This window comes from Micropterus salmoides, unplaced genomic scaffold (assembly GCF_014851395.1).
Source record: "Micropterus salmoides isolate LMB-PRFRI ecotype aquatic unplaced genomic scaffold, ASM1485139v1 Ms_hic_scaffold_12, whole genome shotgun sequence".
Lineage (NCBI taxonomy): Eukaryota > Metazoa > Chordata > Actinopteri > Centrarchiformes > Centrarchidae > Micropterus > Micropterus salmoides.
In genome coordinates, this window is record NW_024040263.1 from 24,068,092 (window position 1) to 24,095,768 (window position 27,677).

General features: G+C 43.4%; 1 protein-coding gene across 3 annotated transcripts in view; it reads left to right on the forward strand.

Moving 5' to 3' along the window:
- pkd1a (polycystic kidney disease 1a) overlaps nucleotides 1-27,677 on the forward strand; it is a 71,240-nt gene that overhangs the window by 34,514 nt on the left and 9,049 nt on the right. Inside the window, exons 18-50 of one of the 3 annotated variants that reach the window (XM_038714056.1) lie at nucleotides 228-358; nucleotides 487-3,104; nucleotides 3,977-4,174; nucleotides 4,655-4,963; nucleotides 5,122-5,564; nucleotides 6,034-6,184; nucleotides 9,451-9,603; nucleotides 10,647-10,787; nucleotides 12,071-12,368; nucleotides 12,499-12,715; nucleotides 13,507-13,666; nucleotides 13,770-13,922; nucleotides 14,070-14,214; nucleotides 14,830-15,165; nucleotides 15,335-15,423; nucleotides 15,817-16,174; nucleotides 17,349-17,526; nucleotides 17,690-17,954; nucleotides 18,039-18,234; nucleotides 18,417-18,587; nucleotides 18,699-18,842; nucleotides 19,426-19,636; nucleotides 19,730-19,856; nucleotides 19,997-20,107; nucleotides 20,403-20,452; nucleotides 23,070-23,284; nucleotides 23,407-23,485; nucleotides 23,598-23,713; nucleotides 25,101-25,303; nucleotides 26,155-26,349; nucleotides 26,491-26,630; nucleotides 27,131-27,261; nucleotides 27,509-27,611. In XM_038714056.1, the coding sequence (XP_038569984.1) occupies nucleotides 228-358; nucleotides 487-3,104; nucleotides 3,977-4,174; nucleotides 4,655-4,963; nucleotides 5,122-5,564; nucleotides 6,034-6,184; nucleotides 9,451-9,603; nucleotides 10,647-10,787; nucleotides 12,071-12,368; nucleotides 12,499-12,715; nucleotides 13,507-13,666; nucleotides 13,770-13,922; nucleotides 14,070-14,214; nucleotides 14,830-15,165; nucleotides 15,335-15,423; nucleotides 15,817-16,174; nucleotides 17,349-17,526; nucleotides 17,690-17,954; nucleotides 18,039-18,234; nucleotides 18,417-18,587; nucleotides 18,699-18,842; nucleotides 19,426-19,636; nucleotides 19,730-19,856; nucleotides 19,997-20,107; nucleotides 20,403-20,452; nucleotides 23,070-23,284; nucleotides 23,407-23,485; nucleotides 23,598-23,713; nucleotides 25,101-25,303; nucleotides 26,155-26,349; nucleotides 26,491-26,630; nucleotides 27,131-27,261; nucleotides 27,509-27,611 (8,535 nt within the window). Of the gene's footprint in view, nucleotides 1-227; nucleotides 359-486; nucleotides 3,105-3,976; nucleotides 4,175-4,654; nucleotides 4,964-5,121; nucleotides 5,565-6,033; nucleotides 6,185-9,450; nucleotides 9,604-10,646; nucleotides 10,788-12,070; nucleotides 12,369-12,498; nucleotides 12,716-13,506; nucleotides 13,667-13,769; nucleotides 13,923-14,069; nucleotides 14,215-14,829; nucleotides 15,166-15,334; nucleotides 15,424-15,816; nucleotides 16,175-17,348; nucleotides 17,527-17,689; nucleotides 17,955-18,038; nucleotides 18,235-18,416; nucleotides 18,588-18,698; nucleotides 18,843-19,425; nucleotides 19,637-19,729; nucleotides 19,857-19,996; nucleotides 20,108-20,402; nucleotides 20,453-23,069; nucleotides 23,285-23,406; nucleotides 23,486-23,597; nucleotides 23,714-25,100; nucleotides 25,304-26,154; nucleotides 26,350-26,490; nucleotides 26,631-27,130; nucleotides 27,262-27,502; nucleotides 27,612-27,677 lie in introns of all 3 variants that reach the window. The other 2 variants (XM_038714055.1, XM_038714057.1) reach the window with 2 other exon arrangements.

Genomic DNA, 27,677 nt, shown 5'->3' on the forward strand with positions numbered 1-27,677 from the left:
AGTGGCTCTCTGAGTTTCCACTTCTCCTCATCCAAACCCTCTATTGCCTCGTCAGAGAAGATTCCCACTTTCCAGCTAGTGACGCTGTGTGTGTGTGTGTGTGTGTGTGTGTGTGTGTGTGTATGGGTGTGTGTCAACAGTTATCAGTACATCTATTCATCTAAGCTCCATGTATTTCTCTTAAGGTCCTCTTTTAATAGCTTTACATTGTCTTTCTTGCGCTGCAGATGGTCTTTTGGTGACGGTGGATATAAAGAGTTTGAATACAAGCCTCCCTACCCCCCCTCCCTCCTCTGCCCTGAGTCACCCAATCAGGTCCTCCTAAGTAACAATGTCACCTATATCTACTCTCAGCCAGGTAACCCCCTGTACTCATTATCAATTAGCCAATTTAGTTTATCATTGTTTGAATTAATGAATTAAAATGTTTTAAGATTGCAGGTAGATAATGGCTAACTTCTCTTTGTCTTCCACCTCTTTGTACAGGGATATACACAGCACTGGTGTCAGTGTCCAATCGTTATGAGAACATCAGTCATAGCATCAACATGAGCGTCTACAGCATCCTCACTCATGTTGATATACAAACAGAGCCACGACTCCTCCTCAATGGCAAATCAGCCGATTTTGAGGCTCACCCTCTGCCATCACCCTATGGCATCCACTATGACTGGCACTTTGGAGATGGTACTGCCCCGCTGCAAGGACGCCGCGTGGCACACGCCTATACACAGAGTGGGGTCTTTAATATCTGTGTATCTGTTAACAACACCATCAGTTCTACGGAGGTTTGTGCCGAGATATTTGTATATGAGGAGATAGAAGATTTAACTGCTGAAAGCTCCTCTCCTACAGAGCTTCACAGTCCTACGACTGTATGGGCACGCCTTGCATCAGGTAACAACATCACATGGACATTCTCCATGGGCGATGGGACCATCTACACACCATCTGAACCTCATGTGTCACACAGTTATATCAAAGATGGCAACTACACAGTGAATGTGACTGCCGCGAATGCTGTAAGCTCTGGCTGGAAAAACCTAACAGTGCAGGTGTTTGTCTTCCAAGTTGTGAGAATGGAGCCATCCGGGTGTGTCAAAGAACGGACCCCTGTCAACTTCCAGGCTTGGGTGTCTGGTAACGCATCGGCTCATCTTTATGAATGGAGCTTCGGGGACGGAAGCCCCAACGAGACACACCGAGGCAACCCCAGAGTGTCGCACACCTACTGGACAAGTGGGAACTACCACCTCTCTCTGCTTCTTTCCAGCGGGGTAAACAAAGCCACCAAGGCCAACTTCTTCAATTGGGTGTGTGTGCAGCCATCTTTAACCAACATCACCATTACACTTGAGAAATCACACTACGCTGTCGGGGAGGAGATCCAGTTCCAGGCCAGAGCTGAGCCTGAATTTAACTACAGCTATCAGTGGGACTTTGGTAGAGAGGAAGACCTTGTGCTCATGCGTGGTTCTGGAAATATTGTGACAAAGTATAAAACCCCAGGTCATTACATGGTGACAGTCACTGTCTTCAATAACATCTCCACCAGCAACACCAGTGTTGTGATTGAGGTTCTGATGCCCATAGGACCAATTGTTATTCAACATAATGGCACTAAGTATAATAACCTGACCTATGGAGCCCCATATGCTTTCACAACATCTTCCTTGGCTTCCAATGTCACATACGTCTGGAACTTTGGAGTTGGAAATGTGCTTACAGGCCAGAATATCGTCCACACCTACAACACCTCGGGAAGCTACAATATTACACTGACAGCAGCCAACACAGTTAGCAGGAATCACACTACTTTACCTGTTGCTGTGCTTTCACCAATATGTGGGTTGACAGTCAACGCCAGCTTGGTAAATGTCCCTCTCAATGCCTCAGTCCACTTTGAGGCCCAAATGGAGGCGGGAGATGGTGTCCGATACTCTTGGATCTTGTGTGACCGCTGCACCCCAATCCTAGGGACCCACACTATGTTCTACACGTTCCGCTCTGTTGGCACTTTTAACATCATTGTGACCGCGGAGAACGACGTAGGAACGGCACAAGCGAGTATCTTCCTGTTTGTCCAACGTGAGCTAGAGGGGCTGCAGATTTTAGCAGTGGAGGAGGCAGGTAGAGGCACGGGTTTGGAAGGTTGCTGCTTTGCTACAAACCGTATTCTCCACCTTCAAGCAGGATTAAAGGAAGGAACCAACATGACATTTACTTGGAACCTCATCAGAGAGCTAGACCCCGTCAGCTCCAGCTTCAACGTAAGCGGGAAGACAGTGGAGGTGAATTTCTCTACACCAGGCCCATGTGACATCTTTCTCCAGGCAGCCAACCTCCTGGGCCAGCTGTCCGTCAACAGAACTATCCACTTCCTGCAACCAGCTGGAGGGGTGCAGCTGCAGACCAGCGACAACCCAGTTGCAGTCAATGCTCCAACTAACCTAACAGTACTGACTACTGAAGGTTCAGACCTGCAATACCGCTGGTCTGTGAATGGGGAAGCTCTGCAGTGGGACAAGCCCTGGAAGACCCACTCCTTCATCAGTGCTGGCCTAAAACAAGTTAGCGTGGAGGTCTTCAATGAAGTTAGCTCAGAGGTTGTGTCAAAGGTTGTCAGTGTCCAGGAAGTCATTTCTGGGCTAAGGTTCACAGCTACCAATGTGACAGAGCAGAGTTATGTAGCAACAGGCGTCAACGTCTTGCTGCAGGGGGAGGTACTGTCAGGAACTGATGTGACTTGGACATGGCTGTTGAATGGAAGAACAGAAACGGGAAGAAAAACTTCTTTGATTTTCCAGGAGCCAAAAACAGCCATCGTTACTCTGAATGCCACCAACGATGTCAGCGGGCAAGTGGTTTCCAGAGAGTTTTTTGTTCAGGACAAGATTCAGGGGTTGGAGCTGAGGGCAAGTAAAAATATTGTTGCAGTCGGTGAGAAGGTGGAGTTCACCATTTCTATGGCAGCGGGCTCGGACGTTTGTCTCATCCTCAGCATCAGTGGAGATGCGACTGTTATCCCTCAACCTAACCAAACCTACATCCACATATTCAGCAGGGTTGACAAGTACATGGTGAATCTCACAGCTCACAACCAGGTAAAGTCAAAGGAGATGGATAAAATATTATTAGATTATGTCATATAGATGGTTTGGCTGATCAGTTTTCACTATAATGATATATAAGATAACATTCAAACATTAAAGTCATAACAGCCATGTCAGAAGTATAACATATATCTTAACAATTAAGTGGTAGCATTTACCATTGAAGAAATAATTTCCTCCTTTTGCCAATGTGCACATTGTTAACACTTAAGGTTTGTTATAACTGTCTGATATATGGGGTGCATTTACACATTTGCTGACAATGCTTGAAATCCAGTTACACTGTTCTTGACACACACAGTACCAACCTTATACTGTAAGTAACTTCTCTGCATACTGGCAGAGTTTGACAGGAGTAGAGCATGTATAAAACTGAAGTACATAAATCTTGTCTCAAGAATATATTTGAGCAATGTTGATATGTTTTGTTGTCATCCATTAAGTTATCTGTAAAATGGTGGCCACGATATGACCTCACTGCTTACATACAAAGTGTTTTCATTCAAACATTTTGGTGGTCCTGGTGGAAGTATTAAAAAAGACTACCACTGACAACCGCACTACTGCCCTAACCCCCCCCCACACCCCCACCCCCACCCAAAAAACTGACCTGAGGACAGTGAGGATAATGGGAAACAACACATACTGCACCTGCACTGTACCTTTTTTTTTTTTTTTTTTTTTTTTTTTTTTACCAAAGCATAAGAATAATTTGACATTTTATACATAGTGATTTTAAGCACAACATTGTAATGATCTCTACATGACTCTTTCTGGCATTAGCTGATGTCAAGGCCTGCAAGATAGGTAAATCAAAGTAATCCAGTGCAAATATTTTTATGTGTTACAATATGACAATCCAGGTGAATTCCAAGAGGCGGCACTTACACATCGAGGTGATGGAGCCGATTCGTGGACTTTCCATCCTGGAAAGCTGCAAAGCAATCTCTGTAGGTGTAAAGAAATTATTTGTGGCTAACATCTTGACGGGCAGACCTGTTAGTTTTCTGTGGACTTTTGATGTGGACCACCTTCACCAGACATCCCATATGGGCAAAGAGGTCAGATCACTTCAATGTTCAGCCTTTATAATTATAACATACAGTATCTCACAAAAGTGAGTACAACCTTCACATTTTTGTAAATATTTAATTATATCTTCTAATGTGACAACACTGAAGAAATGACACTTGTACAGCTCATATAACAATATAATATTGCTTTCCCCTCAAAATAACACATCACACAGCCATTAATGTCTAAAAAAGTGAGTACACCCTTAAGTGAAAATGTCCACATTGGGCCCAAAGTGTCAATATTTTGTGTGGCCACAATTATTTTCCAGCACTGCCTTAACCCTCTTGGGCATACATTGTAGCAAAGTGCCATTTATTCAGTGTTGTCACATGGAAAGATATAATCAAATATTTTCTAAAATATGAGGGGTGTACTCACTTTTGTGAGATACTGTACATATCACAGTATAGCAGCTGTTCAGCTTCACAAGTGTTGATGTGTCTCATTGAATCAATCAACCCCAGGTGTCCTACACGCCAGGAGTCGCAGGTTTATTAACCATTTACCTGAGGGCCTTCAACGCACTGCATGGTCAGAACATCACCAAGTACATCCTGGTTCAGAACCGGCTGACGTATGCTGAACTGTATGCAGAGCCTCGGGACACTTTCATCAATAAGACAGTGACCCTGATGGCCTCTGTCACACCCAGTCACACCAAATCTAACCCTGTGGAGTGCTTGTGGGACTTTGGTGATGGTTCTACTCCAGTTAACACCAACATCACAACTGTGGGTTATGAGTACAGACACCCAGGGCACTACCTGGTCCAAGTATGTTTGAACTACATTATTTCATGTACTCTATAGATCCATTATTTATTTGTTGATCTGTAAAATATATATTAAATTTCTTTGACCGATTCTGTTTACAAAACATTGACATCTTCCTAGTTTTGTGATTTCACCGGCTTGTTTTGTCTCCCTGCCAGGTGAACTGCAGTAACCTGGTGAGCTGGGTGTTGGCCCAGGTGGAGGTAAACATTAGTGTCTTAGAGTGTGAGGAGCCTGAAGTGCAGGTGGTTCAACCCCGCCTAGCCATCTGGCGCTCTCAGCCCACTTTGGTGGAGGCCAGGGTAGACCTGAAAGGCTGCCTACGCTACGGAGCTCAGTACCTTTGGCAGATACTCTCAACACCCTACTGTGATAATGACAAAGACCACCATCTTCCCTCTGGGGTTGTGACTCAGCCCTCCCAGGCTTTGCCAGTCCCAATAATTCGCCTGCCTTTGGAGGTGGATGTGCAGCGGCTGCAGCTGTCATTGCCAAAGATGGTTCTGGCAGCAGGGAACTACACCTTGGTGTTTTCTCTGTCATATAAAGGTGTGCCACTAAGGAAGGCAGCCTGTCTACAGCTCAGTGTCATGGCTGCCAGGTCAGTGGAGAATCAAGTCTCTCTGTAGAGTTCATCTTTTTCCCCTTTAATTTATTCTAAATATCTAACCTATTTGATTAATTCTGAAAGTGATATGCCGTTTGCTGCAGCATGAAAGTAAAACAAAAGTCCATCCAAAATCTTTATTAAATTTGACTATTATAACTATTATAGTCACTTTGAATTAATGCTAGTAACAACAGCATAACTCACTTCTCTGGTGTTAATGCTTATTCTCAGTATGTCCCTAACACACGTTTTGCAAGAAAATGTAGAAGAAATCAGGAAACTAAAATCAATTTCATGCCAATGACAGTGTAAACCACTACATCCGTGAAACAAATGTGAAAGAATTTGGATTTATCAACATAAATAGACGTAACCATATTTAATTGACAAATTTAGTTTCCTATGCTCTTGCACTACTTTATCTTTTTATGTTAATTATAAACCCCTTTTTTCTTGTCAGGCTGATGCCCATCATAGAAGGGGGTACCTACAGGGTGTGGTCAAGGACCCAGGACCTGCAGCTCAGTGCGGAGCAGTCCTACGACCCCAACATGGACCCAGACAGCCAGTCACTACTCCATTACCACTGGGAATGTCAAAGCACTTCGAAGGTAAAGGCAAGCATGAAACAAAAGTCGCTTACACGCATTAAAGCTGAAAAGAATTGTATTAGCTTTTTCTGGTTAAATTGACAGATTCTGTTGCTCACACAAGCAACGACTTTCAGACTTTGCAACATATTTCTGCTCACATAACACTACGCTGTACATGAATACACACTCACTGTCCACTTAGGTACACCTTGCTTGTACCAGGTTGGACCCCTTTTGCCTTCAGAACTGCCTTAAGTCTTTGTGGCATACTTTCAACAAGGTGCTGGAAACATTCCTCAGAGACTTTCATCCATATTGACATGATAACATCACGCAGTTGTTGCAGATTTGTCAGCTGCACATCCATGATACGAATCTCCCGTTCCACCACATCCCAAAGGTGCTCTATTGGATTGAGATCTGGTGACTGTGGAGGCCTTTGGAGTACAGTGAAGTTATTGTCATGTTCAAGAAACCAGTTTGAGATGATTTGAGCTTTGTGGCATGGTGCATTTTTCTGCTGGAAGCAGCCATCAGAAGATGGGCACTCTTTGGGCCTCCAAAGTGTGCCAACTGAGAATATCCCCCTCACTATTACACCACCACCGTTGATACAAGGCAGGATGGATCCATGCGTTCATGTTGTTTACGCCAGATTCTGACCCTACCATCTGAATGTTGCAGCTGAAATCGAGACTCATCAGACCAGCCAACGTTTTTCCAATCATCTGTTGTCCAGTTTTGTTGAGCCTGTGTAAATTGTAGCGTCCATTTCTTGTTCTTAGCTGACAGGAGTGGCACCCGCTGTGGTCTTCTGCTGCTGTAGCCCATCTGCTTCAAGGTTCGACGTGTTGTGCGTTGAAACGAGTGGTTATTTGAGTTACTGTTGTCTTTCTGTCATCTTGAACCAGTCTGACCATGCTCCTCTGACCTCTGACATCAACAAGGCAATTTTATCCACACAACTGCCGCTAAATGAAGATATTTTCTCTTTTTCGGACCATTCTCTGTAAACCCTAGAGATGGCTGTGTGTGAAAATCCCAGTAAATAAATAAATAAATCCCCTTTCTTCCCTATTCTGATGCTCGGTTTGAGCAAGTTGTCTTGGCCACGTCTACATGCCTAATTGCATTGAGTTACTGCCATGTGATTGGCTGATTAGCTATTTGTATTAACAAACAATTGAACAGGTGTACCTAATATAATTGTTTGTCCGATTGTTGTTTTGATGTGTTTAGATTGTATATTTTAATATAATTGATATTTTACTAAATGTATCTTAATTTTTTAGTGCTATGTACTATGTAATCTTTTTTAGGGTGACTCTTAACATCTGTCTAGGGACTGCAGATGAAAAATAGCCTTTAGGCTAATTCTGGCATATTGACAGAAATGTTTATGAATATGCACTGTCCCTGTAATAAATAAATAAACAATAAAGTGGCCGGTGAGTGTACATTAAAGCCCTCACGATTGTTATGTTCTTTTTAGAGGTTTGCAGGCAGTGTGAGAATTGTGGCAGGTTGTGTTTTTGTTGCTTTTCACTTGTCACTAAAAAAGTGTCAGTAGTAGAATAATTATTCTTGATTTATTTCTGTTGTTCCAGCGATGGTGAAGTACAGATAAAAATTATGTCAGGTCAATGAAAAGCTACTTGTAAAAATGATGTTGCCAACATTTGAACCACAAGTTGATATCTAAATATAGTAATATGTAGCAAAAAGGAGGGGTCATTACACCTTTTATATAACATATGTAATGTGTATTTAGTAGAATAGTGAATGGTAAATGAATGTCTTCAAGTATCAGAGTACAGCAATGTGCTTTTGCTCCTGTGGTTAGACAGGATTCTCTCTCTCTCTTTGTCTCTCGCTATGTTCTCAATATTTGGCTCGAGTCTAATAAAAATAAGAGTGTTGAATTGTCAAGCCAAACTCTACTCTCAAGCATTTTATGGGTACTTTTTTTTTAATGGTGAATTCACAACTTATTTTAAGTTTGATGGACATTCTGCGAAGGAGACTGTGGAAAAATTACATAATGGTCATCTGGTCCTGAGTACTGTAGCTGCCTTCAGAGAGGCTTAGCAGCATTGATGTGAAGAGGAGAACTCAGTTCAGGACAGTTTGTGAGTGTGTTTCTGCGTGTGCATGCGCGTGAGCGTACATTCATCTAGTGTTTTTCACGCTCACGGCTTCCTTGGCTGGGTGGGAACACATTCTGCCTTTGCAGCAAAAGACCACAATATAAGACCCAATGGGATGGGTGTGTCTTGCAGGAGTGTGTGTGTGTGTGTGTGTGTGTGTGTGTGTGTGTGTGTGTGTGTGTGTGTGTGTACAGCACATCTAAACAGACAGGCATCTAAAGGGTTATGTAACTGTTAGAGATAAACTCAGCATTCCACAGCTGGCGCTTTGCTCCCCACCCTGACAATTACACACTTGCACATACAATAAACAACATGCACACACTCACAGCTGTATAGCACTGCAGATAAAGAGAAAGAAAGACAGTGAACTGGAGTATAACAGTTTTGCACAGAAGCTGAAACGATAGAGAAAAGGAGTAAAAAGAGTTTATCAAATTTCCTGCACAGTCCTGACCTTGGATATAAATAGAATTGTAGGAAAAGACTGAGTTGTTTAAAAAAAAGAAAAAAAATCACTCTTACACAATGTTGACTTTCATTTTCATAAGATCTGTACAAGTAAGAAGATTTTAAGAAGGAAAAATCTGTAGTGTTGTGGTTATTGTGAAGAAACAACAGAATTCTTTATTTACTTTATTTTATTTACTTACTTAACTAAATAAATAGAACCATCCTAAATTAATAGTCAGATTATACATAAGTCTTACATTTCTTTTAAAAATTTACCAAGCAAGTTTGCTATTCTAATGTCATGAGGAAGGTTATTCCATAGTTTAGGGGCACAAAAACACAAAAAAACCCACCAAATTTCTTGTGGGATCTTAAAATGAAAGTTATCGCAGATATATGAAGTTATGCAGGACTTTATAAGCAAGATGACTCAAAAATTGACAAATAAATTTAAGTCAAACCTCTTGAATGGAATTTTCTAGTGTTAATGTCTACATTACAATGAACATATATTTAATTTTTACTCTAACTAAATTCAATCTAATTTCCCACTTCTATCAATATATTACCTACCTTTACTCAGAATATTAGTATTGCTGTAATATACCAACCCTGTTCTCATGTTTTATTTTTAAAACTGCTAAAATTGTTACCCAATTTCTCCCTCCCATTTCCTGTGTGCAGGGTGCAGAGCACTGCTCCAGCCTGAACTTTGGCCTGGGCTGTAGTGATCCGGTGCTGGGAATCTCCGGCTCCGAGCTGGAGGCCGGCGTTGAGTACACTTTCAGACTGACCATCAGCAAAGACGGCATGGCGCCAGAGTCCACGACACAGACTGTAAGTGCACACATTCTCCCACACACATGAATACACGCATGCTTTAAGTTGATGTTTCCCAACCCGGGGGTCGGCACCCCCTAAAATGGGCCGCAAGATGATAAATGGGATTGACAAGAAGAAAAAAAATGTTGTTCTGCTACACAAATTTTGATTGTTCTGTTATAATTGCTTTTAGAAATCTTATCTTACATACGTTTACCCCAACCAATACAGTTGGTGGTCTTTGGTGGACAAACTACTTAATGGTGACACTCTTTCTAAATTACCTCAGACCTAGTTTGACATATCTGTACTGCAATTTCTTGTTACTTGTCAGCCAACATATATCTGCAATAATCAATTATTGGGCGACCCAACCCAGCCAATTTATCTGTCTCTTATATACAGTATACACCTTATAAGTACTAAATATACAATTGAGAGCCCAAATCTCATGCTGGCTGCAGTCTTATGTTGTATACTTCCTCAAACAACCCTGTTACATCATGTTAAACAGAGGACAGTGCTATGTTCCTCCTCTGTCTTTTCTTACTCAAACATGTTGAGCATGTTAGAAGTGATTTGTCACTCACTCACTGCCCTTTTGACTACCAGGTCCACTTCTGCTGTCAGAATAGTGGCTCACGCTGTAATTTGTGACACATAGCAATCAGGAAGAAACGGACCAGTGTTGAAAAACCTGTTGATGGTGGATCACAGTGTAAGATGTAGTTTAAGCAGCGGTTGTGTTTGTTTTGGCGTTGGCTGTGTTAAAGTAAGCATGAATTATTGATAATGCAGAGGTTTAGTCAACATTTTCATCCTTAAATATATATAGATTTAAATATATATATATACATACTAATATAGATAATAATATAATAATAATAAATAGATAATAATAATAATATTATAGTAATACATAATAGTAATAAGTGGCTCAACAACCAGGAACAAAAAGCGGCTGCTAGAACAAACACATTGACCCTGATTGGTTAGATAAAATATAAGATTAAACAACAAAAAGCATGTGTGTGTGTGTGTGTGTGTGTGAGAAACAGGTGCTTGTCCAGAGTGGCCATATTCCCATGGTGTATCTGGAGTGTGTGTCCTGTAAGGCCCAGTCCATCTATGAGGTCAGCCAGAACTCGTATGTCTACCTCAGAGGAACCTGCACCAACTGCCAGGGCTTTCATCGTGGGGTAAACACACACACACACACACACACTCTAAAACCAACTCTCTATCTCACTGCAGAATGAGGTCACTACAAGTGAAATCAACATTTCCAGATCCTTTCATTCCCCCTCCGCCTCCTGCTCTAACTCTCTCCTTTATTCAAACTTTTCCTGGGATGCAGGCAACAGTGTGTGGCTGTGAAGATGAGGTCATTGTACAAGTGGAGCCAGAGAGAATATGTTTGGTCCTTACTAATGCAGGAAAACAATTTGAAAGATAAGAGTCACCGGGCCTCCAATTGCACATACCAGCTGACTGTGCTCAGCTATAATCTAACCTAGGTCACTTATTTATAATTACTTCAGTTTCCACACTACACAGGGTAATTTTGAATTAGTAGTTTTTTTTCATATATCTGATTACATGTAGTTCTCACACGTACACGGAATCAGAAAAGGAAAAGAATAGCATCAGCTGTGATAGAAACAGCTGGAAGAAGTTGATTTTCCATCCACAGCTTCAACCTCTTTCATGCTGTGTAAAGCCTGTGTGAAAGCGATCAAAGTAAGTAAAGCTTTATTTATGTAGCACTTTTCCAAACAAAAGTTACAAAGCGTTTCACAATAAAAGCATTTAGTACAAAAAAACATGAACAGAAATAACGTCAACAAAAGAGCTCACTTAAAGCTGGAGTTCATACAGTGCTGATTATGATTTATACTGAACCTCCAGTAGACACTGGTCTGCTGATCTGAGAGACTTTAAATTACAATATGGACACAGCACAGTAAGAAATGTACTCATAGGCCTCACTATCAAAAAAAGTGTAAAATATTTGGCTTTTACAGAGAGTTGGGTGCTGGTGTTTTATGAGCTTTCCAGGCAATTAGCTGCACACTGAACAGACAGACGTTAGAGTGGTATAAGTCCTCCCATCCAAGTCTCTGCAAGAAAGCGATTGTATATTCCAAAATGTTGAACTATTTCTTTAAAGCTGTTATTCTCCATTGTGTGCCTCGCATCCTCAACTTAATTACCGCATAACCTGTTATCCAGGAAAAAAAAACTCACCAAAAACTATATCGTGGTCACTGCTGGCTCCAAATGTTTAGTCTGTAGTAAACCAAACACTATAAGGCAAAAATCAAAACAATTTAAGAAAGAAAAATAAAAGTCCCTACCTTTTAATCAGGGCTTTTAGGCTGGCTAATTGCTGCTCATTAAATTTATTAGTGCCTTTGTATTTCTGAAGAAATCACCAAATGTATCTTGCTTTTAGTAAAATCTTTCTCTGTGTGTTTCTCAGCGTTGGAGTGCCATGACGCTGCAGAACAAGACTCTGGTCCTAGACTCCTCCTCCACCACCACAGGAAGTGATGGCATGAACCTGGTGTTGCGGCAGGGCGTCTTGCGCCACGGAGAATCCTACATCTTTACCCTGCACGTGACCGACAGCAGTCTGGATGGCGAGGGCGCCGCCTCCATCACTCTGCGGCACAATATGCCCCCGGATGGGGGGAAGTGTCAGCTGAGAGTGGGAGATAGAGACGGTGAAGGCTGGAGGATACGCACACTGTTGGACCGGCTGCACTTCATCTGCTCAGGTAGGAAGAACGAAGGCATGCTTTAATCATTTTTCCCCGATTTTTTTCAATGTTTTGGATTTTGTTAAATCTGTCCAATCACACGTCATCTTGTCTGTTCACTTTGTCTCCCACACTCTCTTGCCTCCAGGCTACAGTGATCTAGGCGTCTCAGAGACTCCTTTGCTCTACAGCCTACTGGTGACACGCTGCAGAGAGGACTACTGTGAGGACTTCTGTGTGTACAAAGGCAGCAGCCCTGAGCACTCAGCCTTCCTGCCTCCAGGCTTCAGCTCATCCCATCACCTTGTAACTGTTACCATCACAGTTGAGGACCACCAGGGAGCTGCCATCACTGCATTTAACAAGTAAAGTACATTTTGTTGTTTGGTTAGTTCAGTTATGCAGCAGCGAGGCCAATTAAATAAGTTCAGTCCTCCAACTTTAATTTTGTTTACCTCCCAAGCTACTATAGTGTGCTGAGCCTGTACAGATTTTCTGAGCAGTGACATAAATCTCTGCCTTCTTCGAGGTTTTTGTCTTTCACCACACGCTTATTATCATTTAGCTCTTTGTGTGTTGAACAGTGAATTTAGCAACTCTTACATCAATTGTTAAATTATTACACGATCTAGCAGCAGCTCCTGTAAAAGAAAGTTGGATGCTGGTCCAACTAATATTACTGTACATTTATGTCAGAAAACATATTTTTAATCTATGCTCTTATTATAAATACAGTAGTTAGGTTAACAAGCACCATTTATTAAACCAACAACACTGGAAAAAGTGCATTTCTCTGCTTTTAGTAAGTGAGAGCACAAAGTTCACTGATATCAAACCACAGAGACATTACACAAGAGTCTACATCCATGATCTGTGAGGCTGTATCATTGTGTTGAGATATTTTAGTCTGGACCTAAGTAGTGGACCAAAAAACTGACGTTGCCATCATGGCTAAATAGCATTCACAAATATATCTGATTCTTGGGGGAGAAAAGAAAAAAAAATGTATCCTAACACCTCTAATCCTGTCCCTGAGGTGGCTAAACCATATTACTGTCCTTGCACTCACATGCAGGCAAATGCATGCACATCCAGGTCGAGACAAATATAGCAAAGTTAGAAACACTCTATCCCGTAATGGGATATTGTTTTCCAGTTCCATTGAGGTTGTGCTGCCAGATCCGCCCCCTGAATACAGCAGCCTTCCCCATTGGCTGTCTGAGCTGACAGACAGCGAACTCAAAAAGCTGTTGGAGCAAGGAGACTCCCAGAGGGTCAGAGAGTTATCATTGGCTCTTATTACAGTCCTAAATGAGGTAGGCTTTGCAAACCAACATTGATTAATACATTTATCAGTCCAATCACTCATCAATTGATAATACATGAAGTATACTTATACCTGTATTTACTTTCTTCCAGTATGAGCAGACCAGGGAGTCAGTGCGGGTGTCCCAACATGAGCGCAGTTACCGGGTCAGAGTCCGCAGCAACATCACCAGAGCTCTGACTGCTCTAGACCTCAACACCGTTAACGACATCCAGCAGACCTCCGCTGCTTTGGCTCAGTGCACGGTGAGCAGGATGAGAGCGAGGGGAAGTTGTGAGGAAAGGAAAGAGGGCATGAAAATAAAAAAACAAACGAAAAAAGGGCAAAGACAATGAAACAGTCAAGAAAGCCAACAAATGATCAGTTTGTGTGTTTGTGTGTGTGTTTTCCAGGCGGGTAGTCGAGAGTTTATCTGTGAAGAGTGTCAGAACAGCACTCTGAACAAGCTGGAGTCCATGCTTGAGATACTGCAAAGTGACACCAAGCAGGGCACTGTCACGCCCACTGAGATAGCTGACAACATCTTGAACATCATGGGTAAGGCAGAAAGTTTTCTGTGTCTCTGTAATTGCCTTGGTGTTCCCATCTTTCAGAACAGTGTTGTTGGTCTCAAAATCTGAATAAAAGTAATTTGTAGGAAGAGCTAAGGACCCTGCATGTTTATGGCTAAGCGGAGGACAGTGCCTTCTGACTGCTGTTGCTTATAACCAGATCCTGCGCTTGGTCTATAACATCTATTATGAAGGCCTGACTGGTTTATTTAGCTAGTGATGAAGCTATGCATCAGATTGGAGGCAGTGCTATGTGGCAAAGTGTGGCTACAAATAGCATAGATCTACTGTAAAACTGCTACTCTTGCTCATAATATATGTATTTATTCAACTTGTTTTACAGGATTCAAATCATTTAGTCATGTTGCCCATGAAGGCCTTTTTATTCTGCATTTCAACCATCTTCAGTAAATCTTTGATGCAAATCAGTCAGTGCTTTCTGTCCGATACTGTAAGATTTATATTTAGTATCATAAGAATCATCAAACAAATGACAGTGAAGGAAACTGTGCAGCTGTAACGTTTTCTCCACCTTTCTTTTTTCCCTCTTCTCATCTCCCTTTGCTATTAACCTTATCTCATATCCTCTCCCTCCCTCCAGGTGATCTGATCCATCAGGTCAGCCAGTCAGCATCCCAGTCTTACCTCCAGCCCGCCTACGTGGATTCCCCCTCACCCCACTTCACCCCCTCTTTTTCCTCCTCTGGTGAGGAGCAAGGAGGCATGCTGTTAGAACCCCCTCCCTCCTCACTGGAGCAACACCCTCTGCGAGTGGCGGCCAAGGCTTACAGCCTGTCCTCAGTCCTCATGCTGATCCTCATGCATGCCCGTGTGCTCAATGAGGAGCCGCTTGTGCTGAGGGGAGCCGAGATCGCTGCCACGGGAAAACTGGCAGACCCCCAAAGCCTGCTCTGCTACCATGACAACAGCAGTCCAGGTGGGCTTGTGTATTTAGTGTCTCATGAGCTGATGAAATTTTTTGTCTCCTATAGGTGGTAACTTTCATCAATTTCTTCATAATAAAAATAAAAATAATAAGTAAAAATCTAGTACTGTTCAGAAACACGTTCACCACGTTTAAGCTTCTATTCTCCTCTTTTTTTCAGAGTGCCAGCGGTTCTCCATTCCCCGAGCTTTCAACAACAGTCTTGGCATAGCCGCTGCAGGAAACAGCATCATGCAGCTTCTGTTCCAGGTAACATCAGGACACACATAACATGATGGAAACCACTCAGTGGAGTTCAAAATTGTCCTGTGAAACTGTTTGATCGCTGTTAAACTTGGCAGCCTAAAATCTGCTGGTGCCAAAGTCTCTCATTGGTACACACTCACAGAAAGAACTTGTGGTCTTGTTTTGTATTTCTGTTTTACCCTCACAACAATGAGAGAACTGACGGACGGGTACACACTCACAGAGAGAACTTGTGGTCTTGTTTTGTATTTCTGTTTTACCCTCACAACAATGAGAGAACTGACGGACGGGTACACACTCACAGAGAGAACTTGTGGTCTTGTTTTGTATTTCTGTTTTACTCTCACTTCATCAGAGCTAATTTCCTCCACATCCTCTTGGGATTTTTCTCACCAGGTGGAGTCGAACCCTTTCCCCTTCAACTATGTGGCAAACTATACCGTCTCTACCGAAGTGGCGTCCATGGAGTTCCGCACTGAAAATGGCACCCAGATTCCCATCTCCGGACTGGACGATAGTCTAGCCATCACTGTAGCCATTAACAATGGAAGTGGTGGAGCGGAAGCAGGTCCTGAGGGTTCTGGTACCGGAGGGGTCCCCACAGCTGGAGCTGTTAACATCAGCTACTGCGACTCCGTCATCGTCAGGGTCAGCGCAGGAAACACCAACAGACAGGCAGGGCTGTTTGTGCAGCTCAACTTCACCTCCCTGGAGGGTGAGCTCTCACAATCATCACATACAGTATCTCACAAAAGTGAGTACACCCCTCAATTTTTTGGAAATATTTGATTATATCTTTTCAAGTGACAACACTGAAGAAAAAACACTTTGCTACAACGTAAAGTGGTGAGTGTATAACATTGTAAATTTGCTGTCCTCTCAAAATAACACAAAACACAGCCATTAATGTCTAAACCACTGGCAACAAAAGTGAGTTACTATACACACTGCACACACTGGGGGGTAGACAAAAAAATTAATTCAGTACAATAAACATGCCCATTGGTTAAGCTTACTAAATTGTGAAATTTTTGAGAAATCTGTGTGTAACAGCAGTAGTGTTGAGTTGGACTTAATTATAAAAGAGGTTGACCTCTTGTAGTCTTTTCATTTTTATTATTCTCTCTTTTGTTGTTTATACGGTTGTTGAGTCCAAGTAGTTGTCAAATGGCAATCTGGGATTGATAAAGAACCATACTATGCTGGTTTGGTACACCTCAGTTTCTTTATAATTCATTTAAATAGGAACATCTAATGCAATTTTAATGATAGAAATGATATATAATAATTATAAATCAGTTCCGAATGTAATTGCAGCCTAACAGAGTGGCAGTGTGAATTTTGAATAGCTTGCTACTATACATTCTGTAGAGGCATTGACATAACTGGCACAAAGAGGTTGAACAAAATGATTGACTGAAAGAATGAATGAAGTTTAATTATTATTTCATATATACAGTTATGCCCAGCCTGCATGAGCTTACAAGACTCCAGATCCAGCCTAGCCAGGACCAGAATACAGAAATATATATTGTTAAACAACAAAGAAAGGAAAACAATTAGAAACTGTAGACAATTCACCATTTAATCTAATACAACAGACTATGGTGTCTTCTTTTCACCTTTTATAATTAACTGAACTTTTAGGCCTTTTCTGCCAACACAAAACCACAAAACCAGCCTCAGCATTCTGACCAAAAATAAATTGGGTTGGAACACAAAAAAGGGCGGGCCTTTAGTGAAATATATAATTGGTTTGGTAATTGGTGACATACCATGGTTCCTAAAAGTGATTTGATTAATAGAGTCCTAATTATTTATTTTTATTTAATTTTTTCTTACACTTCTATCCTTTTTATATTTAGGTGTTGGGTTAATGTCTTGGCCCAACTTCATTCTCCTCTATATTTTTTCCTTTCCTTGTCCAGACACCAGAGAGAAGGACAAAAGACAAAAGGACATGGAGGAGCCATACATCACAGCCTACCTTCATTTACATGACAGACCCAATGAGTTCAACTGCACAGACAAGAAACATATCCAACTCCGTATGACCAGGGGGCGAGATCTTGACCACAGGAAATATACCTTCTTCCTGTCGCCAGAGTAAGAGCCCTTGTTCATCCACTGCCATGTAATATAATGTGTACTAAACATGCACACAAAAGTAGCTCAGAATGATAAACATTTAGTAGCAACTGAAGGTATTTCATTTGGGAGTTTGGGAGTTTGTGTCTGGGATTCGATTCCTCTGTCCTGTGTTCAACAGGTCGTACGACACCACTCTGGATTACTTTATCAACGTGAGCACGGCCTGCAGCCCCAGCTCTCACCCTGTGGGCATTCATCTGGAGGTCGGGGTGTTTGCCTCTTTGTGTCAGTACTTCAGTGAGAGTGAGAAGCAGTGGCGGACAGATGGTATGGTGCCCCTGGCAGAAACCAAAGCCAGCAGAGCTGTTTGTCGCACCAGGCACCTCACAGCCTTCGCAGCAGGCCTGTTTGTACCTGCCAATGCCATCAGCTTTAAAGTGCCGGTCAGTATCACACAAACGAAGACCTTTTGTGCACATGCGCCAGATAAACGCACACTTGTTTCACCACATTTCCTCGTCTTTCAGGAGCGTTCTGGTGCACCAAGCCTGGTTGTGCTGTTGGTGTGCGTGTTGGGCTTACTTAGCTATGTTGTGGCAGCAGCCATCTTGCACAAGTTGGACCAGCTGGATCTCCGCCGGGCTGGTGTGGTTCCACTCTGCGGCCAAGACGGACTCTTCAAGTACGAGATCCAGGTCAAGACTGGTTGGAGCCGAGGGGCAGGTGAGTTAGGGAGGGGCACACTGTTAGACACCTGTCAGGATGGTAAAAAGTGGACATATGTGTTAAACTATGTTACCACAAAACGTGTTCATATCATGTTCATGTTGATAAAAAAGGAAGAGGCTCTGCAGAGTTCAGAATTTGTAGAAATAGTCAGTATAAGTCTCTCTCTGTTTCTCCAGGCACCACGGCTCATGTGGGAATCAGTTTGTATGGACGTGAGAGCCGCAGTGGACATCGGCATCTTGACAGCAGAGGAGCTTTCACACGCAACACTCTTGACATCTTTCATATTGCCACGGATACCAGCCTGGGCAGTGTCTGGAAAATACGGATTTGGCACGACAACAAGGGTACTGATTAACATGCGAACACACAACAGAGACTTGTCATCAGAAAAGAGGTTAATAAACTAATATTGAAACAAATTTCCTGCAACGATCATTTCTTGATCCTCCCCTTAGGTCTTTCCCCAGCGTGGATGCTACAGTACGTCTTGGTCAAAGACTTGCAGACGGGAAGTAGCTACTACTTCCTGGTTGAGGAGTGGCTGTCAGTCGACAATGAGAGAACTGACGGACGGGTAGAGATTGAGGTGGAGGCCTCAGGTAAGAAACTACGACCAAATCCTCCATGATGAGCATCTGCTGATGGTTGATGCCTGTTTGTTGCAAGGGGGTAAGCCAGAGATCGAAGAGTGAAGCCGACCAAAGCCTGCATGGAGGGTTCCATGTAGGCCCAAAAATGACGTCAAAACCCTGTGACATCCCGTTGCACATGAGAGATGTAACCGTATTGCTTAGATTATAAACTCTTGGCAATCTAAAAAAAATATTTGGCCCCCAGTGACGCTGCGTTGGTGTTTGACAGGTGAGCCTCATAGGTGGGCTGGTTAACAGAGACGATTTGACTCAGACATACACACTGAGCCATGAAACTTTATGTTAGTGCAGCTATGCAACTACCAGAACTACGGTATTTCTGTCGTTGCTCTACATCATTAAACCACGGTTATGCTGCACGATCATGCGCAGTAAACGCTGGTGCCAACAGGAAGCAGCCCTGTAGTTGTATTTTACTGGTACAAAACTGGCTTTACTGCTCTCCATTCAAACCAGTGGGGTGGCTTTGTCCAGTTAAATACTGTCTATGATTTGTTCACTACACTGTGTTACTTCCTGTTTCCTGCAGAGGAGGCTGCGCTTCTTCAGCGGTCCCGCCTCCTGCGTTGTGAGCTGCAGAGGGCGCTGTGTGAGAGTCATCTGTGGTTGTCGCTGTGGGTTAGACCCCCCCGCAGCCCTTTCACCCGCCTGCAGAGAGCCACGTGCTGCGCTGTGTTACTGCAGCTCTTTGTGCTGGCCAACACACTTTGGTACAGCATTGTGGTGGATAAAAGATACAGGTATAGGTCTTTTTTTCTGTCTTCCTGTCTTTGTGTCCATATTATAACTACTGGTGATTTGTTCCTACATCTAAATGCCATCCTGTGCTGCAGCCCGCGGGCCGTGTCGAGGCTTGCTTCATTAAATGGAGAGACTGTGACAGCAGGTGTTGTGACCTGTCTGATCGTCTACCCTCTCTACCTGCTCGTCTTCACACTCTTCAGAATGAGCCGCAGCAAGGTAATGCAAACTTGCCCGAAACTGTAACACAAGCAAGGTTTAAAGGTACCTCCTATAGACAAAACATGAAGCTGAATGTGTGTGTGTGTGTGTGTGCGTGTGTGTGTTTGTGTTTGTGTGTGTGTGTGTGTGAACATTAGTGTGTGTCTGTTGAGCAGGTACCACCACAAGTGGACCAGGAGTCAGTGGAGATTGATGACTTCCTGGACAACTCAATGGCTGGAAGTTCCTTCCTCTTTTTTAATGGCGAGGTACAGTCTCTTGGGAAACGGTGGTGATATCAAATTGAATCATGCCTTATACGATAACAGTTCAGGTGCCTCAGTGTGTTTTTTTACTTTATCACAGAATCAATATTAACATGAAATAAATCCCAAGGTTTTTCTGGCTTTGTGATTGTTTAAGAAAAAGAACGGCCTTGTCAAGCGAGGAAATAATGTATGCTTGTCCCTTGTGAGATCATTATTGTATGTCTCTCCCTCTCTCTGTCTTTCTCTCAATGTATCTGTCTGTACATCCATCCATCCATCCCTCTCTGTTTCTCAGACCAACTCTGAAGAAACCAATGTGGATTTGCCCACTCCGTCAACCAAAAGGTGAGTTACTATGCTGTTGCCATGACAGCCCTTGTAGATAATGCATATCTTTACTTGTTGCCAAGTGAACGTCTCGGGTTATGTATGTAACCCTTGTTCCCCGAGAAGGGGAACGAAACACTGCGTCTGTGACGACACTATGGGAACCCCCCTGGGCGTGGCAGGGCTGAACTATGAATGAAACTACTCCAATCCTGTTGGTGTTACTAGAACGGTAGTGTGTGACGGCGTAACCGGAGGGGGTATATAAGCACGCCGGCACATAGGACACATTAGCGCTTTCTATGAAGCAAGGCATTCCAGGCGGGGTGAGGTGTGGTGGACCGACGCAGTGTCTCGTTCCCCTTCGAGGGGAACAAGGTTTACATACGTAACCCGAGACGTTCCCCTTCGAGGGAACTCGAACTGCGTCGGTGACGACACTATGGGAACGAGATACCCACTTAGGCCGCACCGAAACCCTGCCTGCCCCCAGCGTGCAGAACCTGACGGCTCTGTTCTGCGTGTACTGTACTCCCGACCATCCCGCAGAATCTGGGGGGGCGAATCTACTACTGTGCGGAGGACCCACGGGGAAATGTTCGCGAGGCTTCGCCAAGCTTCCGCGACCTTCGCCCCTCGGGGCTGGGGGTGGGTCCCCCTACTCGAGGTCTCAGGACCTCTTCCCCCGGGCTGTGGGATCCCGCGAAGCGACGCTCTGCTTCTGGCTGTGGCGGTAGGTGCTGGATGAAGGCTGCGTCCGCCTTTCCTGAGCCGTCGCGGTCCTGGAGTCTGACCGGCAGGGGAGATATCGCTCAAATGCCTCTCCCTGAGTTTTGGCGTGCTGGAACCTGTTGACGACAGCATCCACTGCTTCGTCAAACAGGTCAGAAGGCGAGAGGGGCGCATCCAGGAGAAAAGCCCTCTCCTTCCCCTGGATGCCTGATAGGTTGAGCCACAGATGGCGCTCCGTAGCCACCAAAGCCGCCATGGATCGGCCGATGGAACGGGCCGTTTCCTTGGTCACACAGAGAGCCAAGTCCGTCGCTCTACGGAGATCCGTCAGATCCTCCTCAGAGGGACCTCCCCCTACGTCACAGTCCCGAAGGAGATCGGCCTGGTATGCCTGCAAGACAGCCATCGTATGTAGGCTGGCACCAGCTCAACCCGCTGCCATGTAGGCCTTGCCCACCAAATCGGACGTCATCCGACACGGCTTGGTGGGGAGCGCTGGCGTCCGGAGGGATGAGGCGAGGTTGGGAGAGAGGTAGCTAGCCAGTGCCTCTTCCACTCGTGGCATCGCTCCGTAGCCGTGCTGTCTGATTCCCGTCACGTTGCCGTAGTCCAGCCAGGGGGGATGTAGACAGCCGCGCAGAGAAGGGTTTATTCCATGATCTACATGATCCGGAAAAAATGGTAGGGGCCGACGCGGGGGTGGCGCTCGGTGTTGCAGAAACCGCTCATCTAGTTTGCTGCCTGCCGATGGCTGCTGCACCGCCTGTGGCCAATCAATGTGCAGCTTGGCCACGGCCCGCGTCACCACTTCCAACAACTCCTCGTATCCTGGCAAGGGCTGATGACGTTCCGTTTCCTCTATGCTAAGCACATCTAGCTCCTCAGAGCCAGATCGTGTCAGCCTTTCCGGACTCGCCCCTCGAGTGGGAGAAACGGGCTCCCGATCGGGGACGAGGGGAGGAGGATTCCGCGGACGAGGACCGGAAAAAGGCCTCAGCCGTTCCGGCACCCTCTGCGATCTCGCATTGTGATCCCCAGGATCGGAGCCGCCGTTACGCCTCAGCGACCGCGGGGCCTGTAACACGAGGGGAGCGCATCCGACCATCCTCTAGGAAAAGAGCCGTTCAAGACCTCAGCACCCTCAGGGGCAGGGCCTCGCAATGGTCGCAGGCAGCCCCCTCGAGAGCCGCCTGAGCATGCGACATCCCCAGGCATGAGACGCACATCCCATGTGTATCACCTTCTGTGATGAAACGCTCACAAGCGAAGACACACTGTCGGAATCGCTTTGACATGATCTGCTGCTTCGTCTCGATGTCAGGTAGGAAAATGGAGTTTCCAAACATAGCCAGAGTGCCTGCTGAATAGAAAGAAGCTAATGTGTCCTATGTGCCGGCGTGCTTATATACCCCCTCCAGTTACGCCGTCACACACTACCGTTCTAGTAACACCAATAGGATTGTAGTAGTTTCATTCATAGTTCAGCCCTGCCACGCCCAGGGGCGTTCCCATAGTGTCGTCACCGACACAGTTCGAGTTCCCTCGAAGGGGAACTGTAATTGCCAGCTGTCAAACGAATGAGGATAAGAGAGAATAGAAGAATAAAGAGCATCAAAACTAAAAGGAAAAGGGGAAAATAGCTTGTAATTTAGATGATTGTGGCCTGAAACAGACTGAAAAGATCAAAAGTATTCTCTCTTGCCACAAAACAGCTATAAATCTAAAAGACATAATTATCTCAGCACTGAGTCTAATGTTATTACAACATCGTAATTGTTCACTGAGAAACGTGATTGTTTTGTTAGCTTTAAGAGAGACGGAGCAGAAACTCTGAAGACTATTAAAGTAACTGAACAATTTGATGAAGTCTTACTGCATCAACATCTCTTGCTTTGTATTTCAGCGTGGAGAGTTGGGGCATGGCGGAGGAGGAAATGGAGGACAGGGATTGGCCGGAGCTGTTGAGTGATGTGTCTGTGGTGGGAGGGGCAGGGCATGGGGCAGGGCTGCCAAGGCTGAAGAGGGGTCAGGGGAGCCGCCACCTGGGCGTCGACATGACCTTTAACCCTGACGACGAGGAGGCAATTGACCAACGCAACAAATATTTCACCTCCTCAGGTAACCAAATCAGGAAAGCTTTTAAATCATCAATTGCTCGATTTATTGAGTGCATTGAGCGGTTGGTTATATTTTTACACTGTCTCAGTGAGAGTATTGAAGTCCATACCTTTCATTAACAGACGAGGATCTGATCAAACACATCCTGACAGATGGACAGAACTTCTTTCCTCAGGCAGATGAAAGTGAGATGGCTGACCTGTAAGTTTAAATTTTTTTTTCTTTTATGAAATGTTAATATTCACTAGCTTTACCTGAAACATATGTGGATTTGCCTGGGTCATTTTATTTCCATTGCCTGCATGTGTCTCAGGTCGAGCATTTTTGGAGATAAGACAGAGGTGATTCTCCTCCAGAAGCTGAATGATCCTCTTCCTCTAGAATCTGTGAGAAGAGACCCACCGAAAACTGCTTTCACCTCAAATACAGGTGTGTGTGTGTGTGTGTGTGTGTGTGTGTGTGTGTGTGTGTGTGTGTAAGTTTGAATTGTCAGTCCAAATTCATTCAAAGTTCATTCACCTGACTAAATATGTGTATGCTCAGAGCAGGAATAGCCAAGCAGACACAAATTTTACTCATTGATATTTTATTTTGCAGAACCATATAGGGATTTTATTTGTGTGAAATCCGTAATGCCTCCAGTAGCAATAAACGAAGAAGTAATGACAACATTCTAATATATTTATATTATAAATAGGGATTAATCAATAGAAAATTAGCTGAAATGTAAAGGAAAAATAAAACCAAATTGCAGCAGGAAAAAAATATGTTGCTAGCAGACAAGCTAGTTCAGTGAAAACATATTGTAAGGGTCATTTAGTACCACATTGCACACAAGTGCCCGTAATAAAGATGTATGGAAAGTGATTGAAACTAAATTAATGCAAGTTTTGGATTTGTTGTTTACACCCCATATAAATGAAAATGACAGCGGTGTAACATCCTGTCAAATGTTCAGAGCAAATGCAAATAATTATACATATTGTTTCGTACTGACCTTTAATATTTTGTAAAATCACGTTTGGTGCCCTCTTAAATTGAACATTTTAATAAATAAATTTTATTCGTTTACCTCTAGAAGTAAAATCTGTGTATTTTTACTTTAATTTTTTTCTATAGTATGCAGGTGATTGATAGCTTAACAGAAAATAGCACATAAGTCTAGTTTCTCCTTGTGTTAGTGTTACTGCTACTTTGGTTCCAGATTATTTTAACAAACAAAATGACAAGAAGGTCCCAGTTGTCGATTTATAAATTGAATGCAGGTGCAAAAAAATCATTACATGAAATCTAAAATACCATCACAACAACAGGACTTAAAGGCATCCTGAATGTGATTTTCCTCATAGATAAATGATCTGCAAACTGTACTGCTGCTGCTCTGCATGCAGGACATAAATCACCTCCTTTTATTTTAGGATGAGACTTGTAACTCTCATTAGGTAAAGAGCAAAGTTTGATGACTACATTTGAAAAAGAAATGTGAGTAATGAGTAAGGCTGAGTTGCTTTTATTCAGTAATGAGCCCAGTGCTGGAGGTTGTGTATCTAGGCCATTATAGTTATATTTTGATGTGAAACCAGAATGTATGCATCGTGCACCTGCTTTTATTATCTTAAAAAAAAAAAAAGATAAGTCGCATTTGTGCCCTGGGTCCAAAGTTTTTAAAATGCAAATTCTTTGCATTTAAGTAGTAAATACTGTGAATTAAAAAGGTATTTACTCTCAGGAGGTAACTTTCTTGCCTGATCAAACTGCTTTGTTTTATCTTGTTCTTAATTACCCCACTTCCCAACTTGTCACCTCCCCTCTCCAGTTGTGACAGACGTGTGTCGTCCCAGACGGTTTCCTCCCTGGTGTGGACGTGCCGCCCTATGGGGCAGCTGGGCAGGAATCGCTCTGGCTAGTAGTGTTTCGATTTGGGCGGGCCTTGGGTTCAGTCAAAATGTGGCCATGATGTGGCTCATATCCTGTTTTGCCAGTTTCCTGTGCTCCTTCCTGATGTTGGAGCCGATTAAGGTACGCACACATTTATTCTCAAAGATGCTACAATATCTTACCACATATTCTTTTCTGAATTCACCTTCTTTTCTTTTCTTTTTTTAAAGCTGCACTAAACAATATTTTATATTAACAATGAATCAAATGACTATGTGTCATTTTAAAGATATTGCTTGTAGTGAACCCCCAGAGAATTATCACCAGACTTTCAGCTCATTGTTTTATTTTTGACGCCTGCAACTTCAATGTTTTGGCTCTCACCTCTCTCATTAATGCATTTTTTTGGCCGCAATAGGCAGCTGTTTTCAGGAAACAAGCTGTCCTCAATTGTACTCCAGTTAGCAGACAGACAAAGTTAGCAACTAGCTGGTGAACATAGTGGAGCGTTTTGCGGCTAAAGAGACTCATTTGTTGATGGAAACCCAAAACAGAGCTAAAAGTAGAGTTAATATTGGACTTGACCAAAAACACATTTCCAAATAAATGCTGATGTATCTGCTAGATGCGTAAATTTGCAACACTGACACTTAAGTTCATCATATTATGGTGTACTTACCGCTTGTTTCGCTGACCCCTTGTGGCCAAAAAAAAAATCAATTGACACAGGTTTAAATATTCATCCTGCCATTTTTGTACCCTTGAAACACTTGATGAATTAAAAATGTCTTCAAGCTGGAATTCTGTACATATCCTGCACAGATCCAAATGTTCCTTGGGCTAAATTCCTGTTTGGCTGTGGTCATGTTAAAGGTTTTCCTATTTTCATTTCAGCTGATCATTGTGAATAGCACAATCAATTTTGGATTGAGCAAATTCATCAACTTCTGGAGTTGAACAGCTGCGTTGCTCCCTTGCCCTCTGTCCCATAGGTGTTTTGTGAGGCAGTTTACTATGCAGTGTGTGTGCTTCGCCTGCGTCCAGAGGACCAGGATGTGCTGGTAGAGTTTCCCCGTGTGGAGAGAGTGGTCCAACGGGTCCCCCGGGTGAGACCACCACAAGGCTTTGCTCTGTCTCAGGCTCAACACCAGGCCCGCAAGGTCCACATGCTGCACACCATGCTGAAGGTGAGTCAGAAAAAGATAGACGGTTAGAGAGCTGATGCTAGAAAATGTCTTTATACCTTTACTGTGTGTGTGTGTGTATTTGTGTGTGTGTGTGCGCGTGTGTCTTGTTTGTTAACAGAAATTGTTGGTTCTCATTTTCAGAATTTCCTGGTTTACATGTTTTTCCTGTTGGTGGTTTTGCTTCTCAACTACTCTGACTCAGCCAAAGACACACACAGCCTGAGACTGCGTACTCAGCTGCAGCGAGCACTACACACTCCTGAGTACCACAACATCAGCAGGTACACACGCACACATACACAACAGGTACAACTTGAGCGTATCTGAAGATATTGTGGTAGTCCAATCAAAAAATGTGATATTTTTATTATTATTTTTTATTGGCTACTTCGCTGAGAATAACATCTCATTTTCAAGGGTGACCTCCTACTTATCTGCATGTAAGTTTTGCTGAGACACAGTGTGTGAAGTCATAAAAAAAAAGGGATTCCTGAGCTACTCAAATGACGAGGGTCAGTTTTCACTCGTCTGTGCTCTTGAGACTTGACCTGGATGTGTTATTGTATTCAAACCAAAAGAGAATGAGAGTGGAAAAACTTGGCTCAAGCAAACCATGTCTATAAATGTTGTTTATTTAAAGCAAAGGAGGTCGAGAGTATTTCTTAGTCAACTGCACAGTCATCCTGCGTGTCTTTCAGAAAGTGTTGATCCTGAACTAATGTGGCATGTGACAAACACACAATGTATATATTTTCAAATCCTCTACTTCTTTTTCTTTTAGCCGAGATGACGTTCTCATGTGGCTGAACAAGTCTCTTTTGCCACGGCTACTGGATGACTCCGCCCTCTTGAGAGACACAGGAAGTGTGTTACTCGGCACACTGAGGCTCCGTCAAATCCGTGACACTCGGGGTGAGATTGAAATGCGGTCCCTGTCTGACCTATTTAAATAAACTGAGGTTCTGACCTTACAAACTTACTGAGTCTGTACACATGAAAAATATATATTTTAAGAAATTCTCTCTTTCTTTCTTTAAATTATATTGAGTCAACTCCATAACATTTTCAATGTTTAGCATCACAGGTACTCCGGCAGACATTATTATTACTGTACCATTTCTGATCTTGTTGAAAATTTACTGTCTCTTCCCAGTTGCAGGTGATTCCAGGGTAGGAGACAGTGTTTGGGGAAAGAGCTGGGATACATCTCTAACTGAAGACAAAGAGAATTTTGCTGCTTTCGGAGCCAGCGATAAAAACTGGTAAGGAAATGACTGAAAACCCTCCGTAAACAAGGCTTGCGTTAAGTTAACTTGCAGGCCGGATTC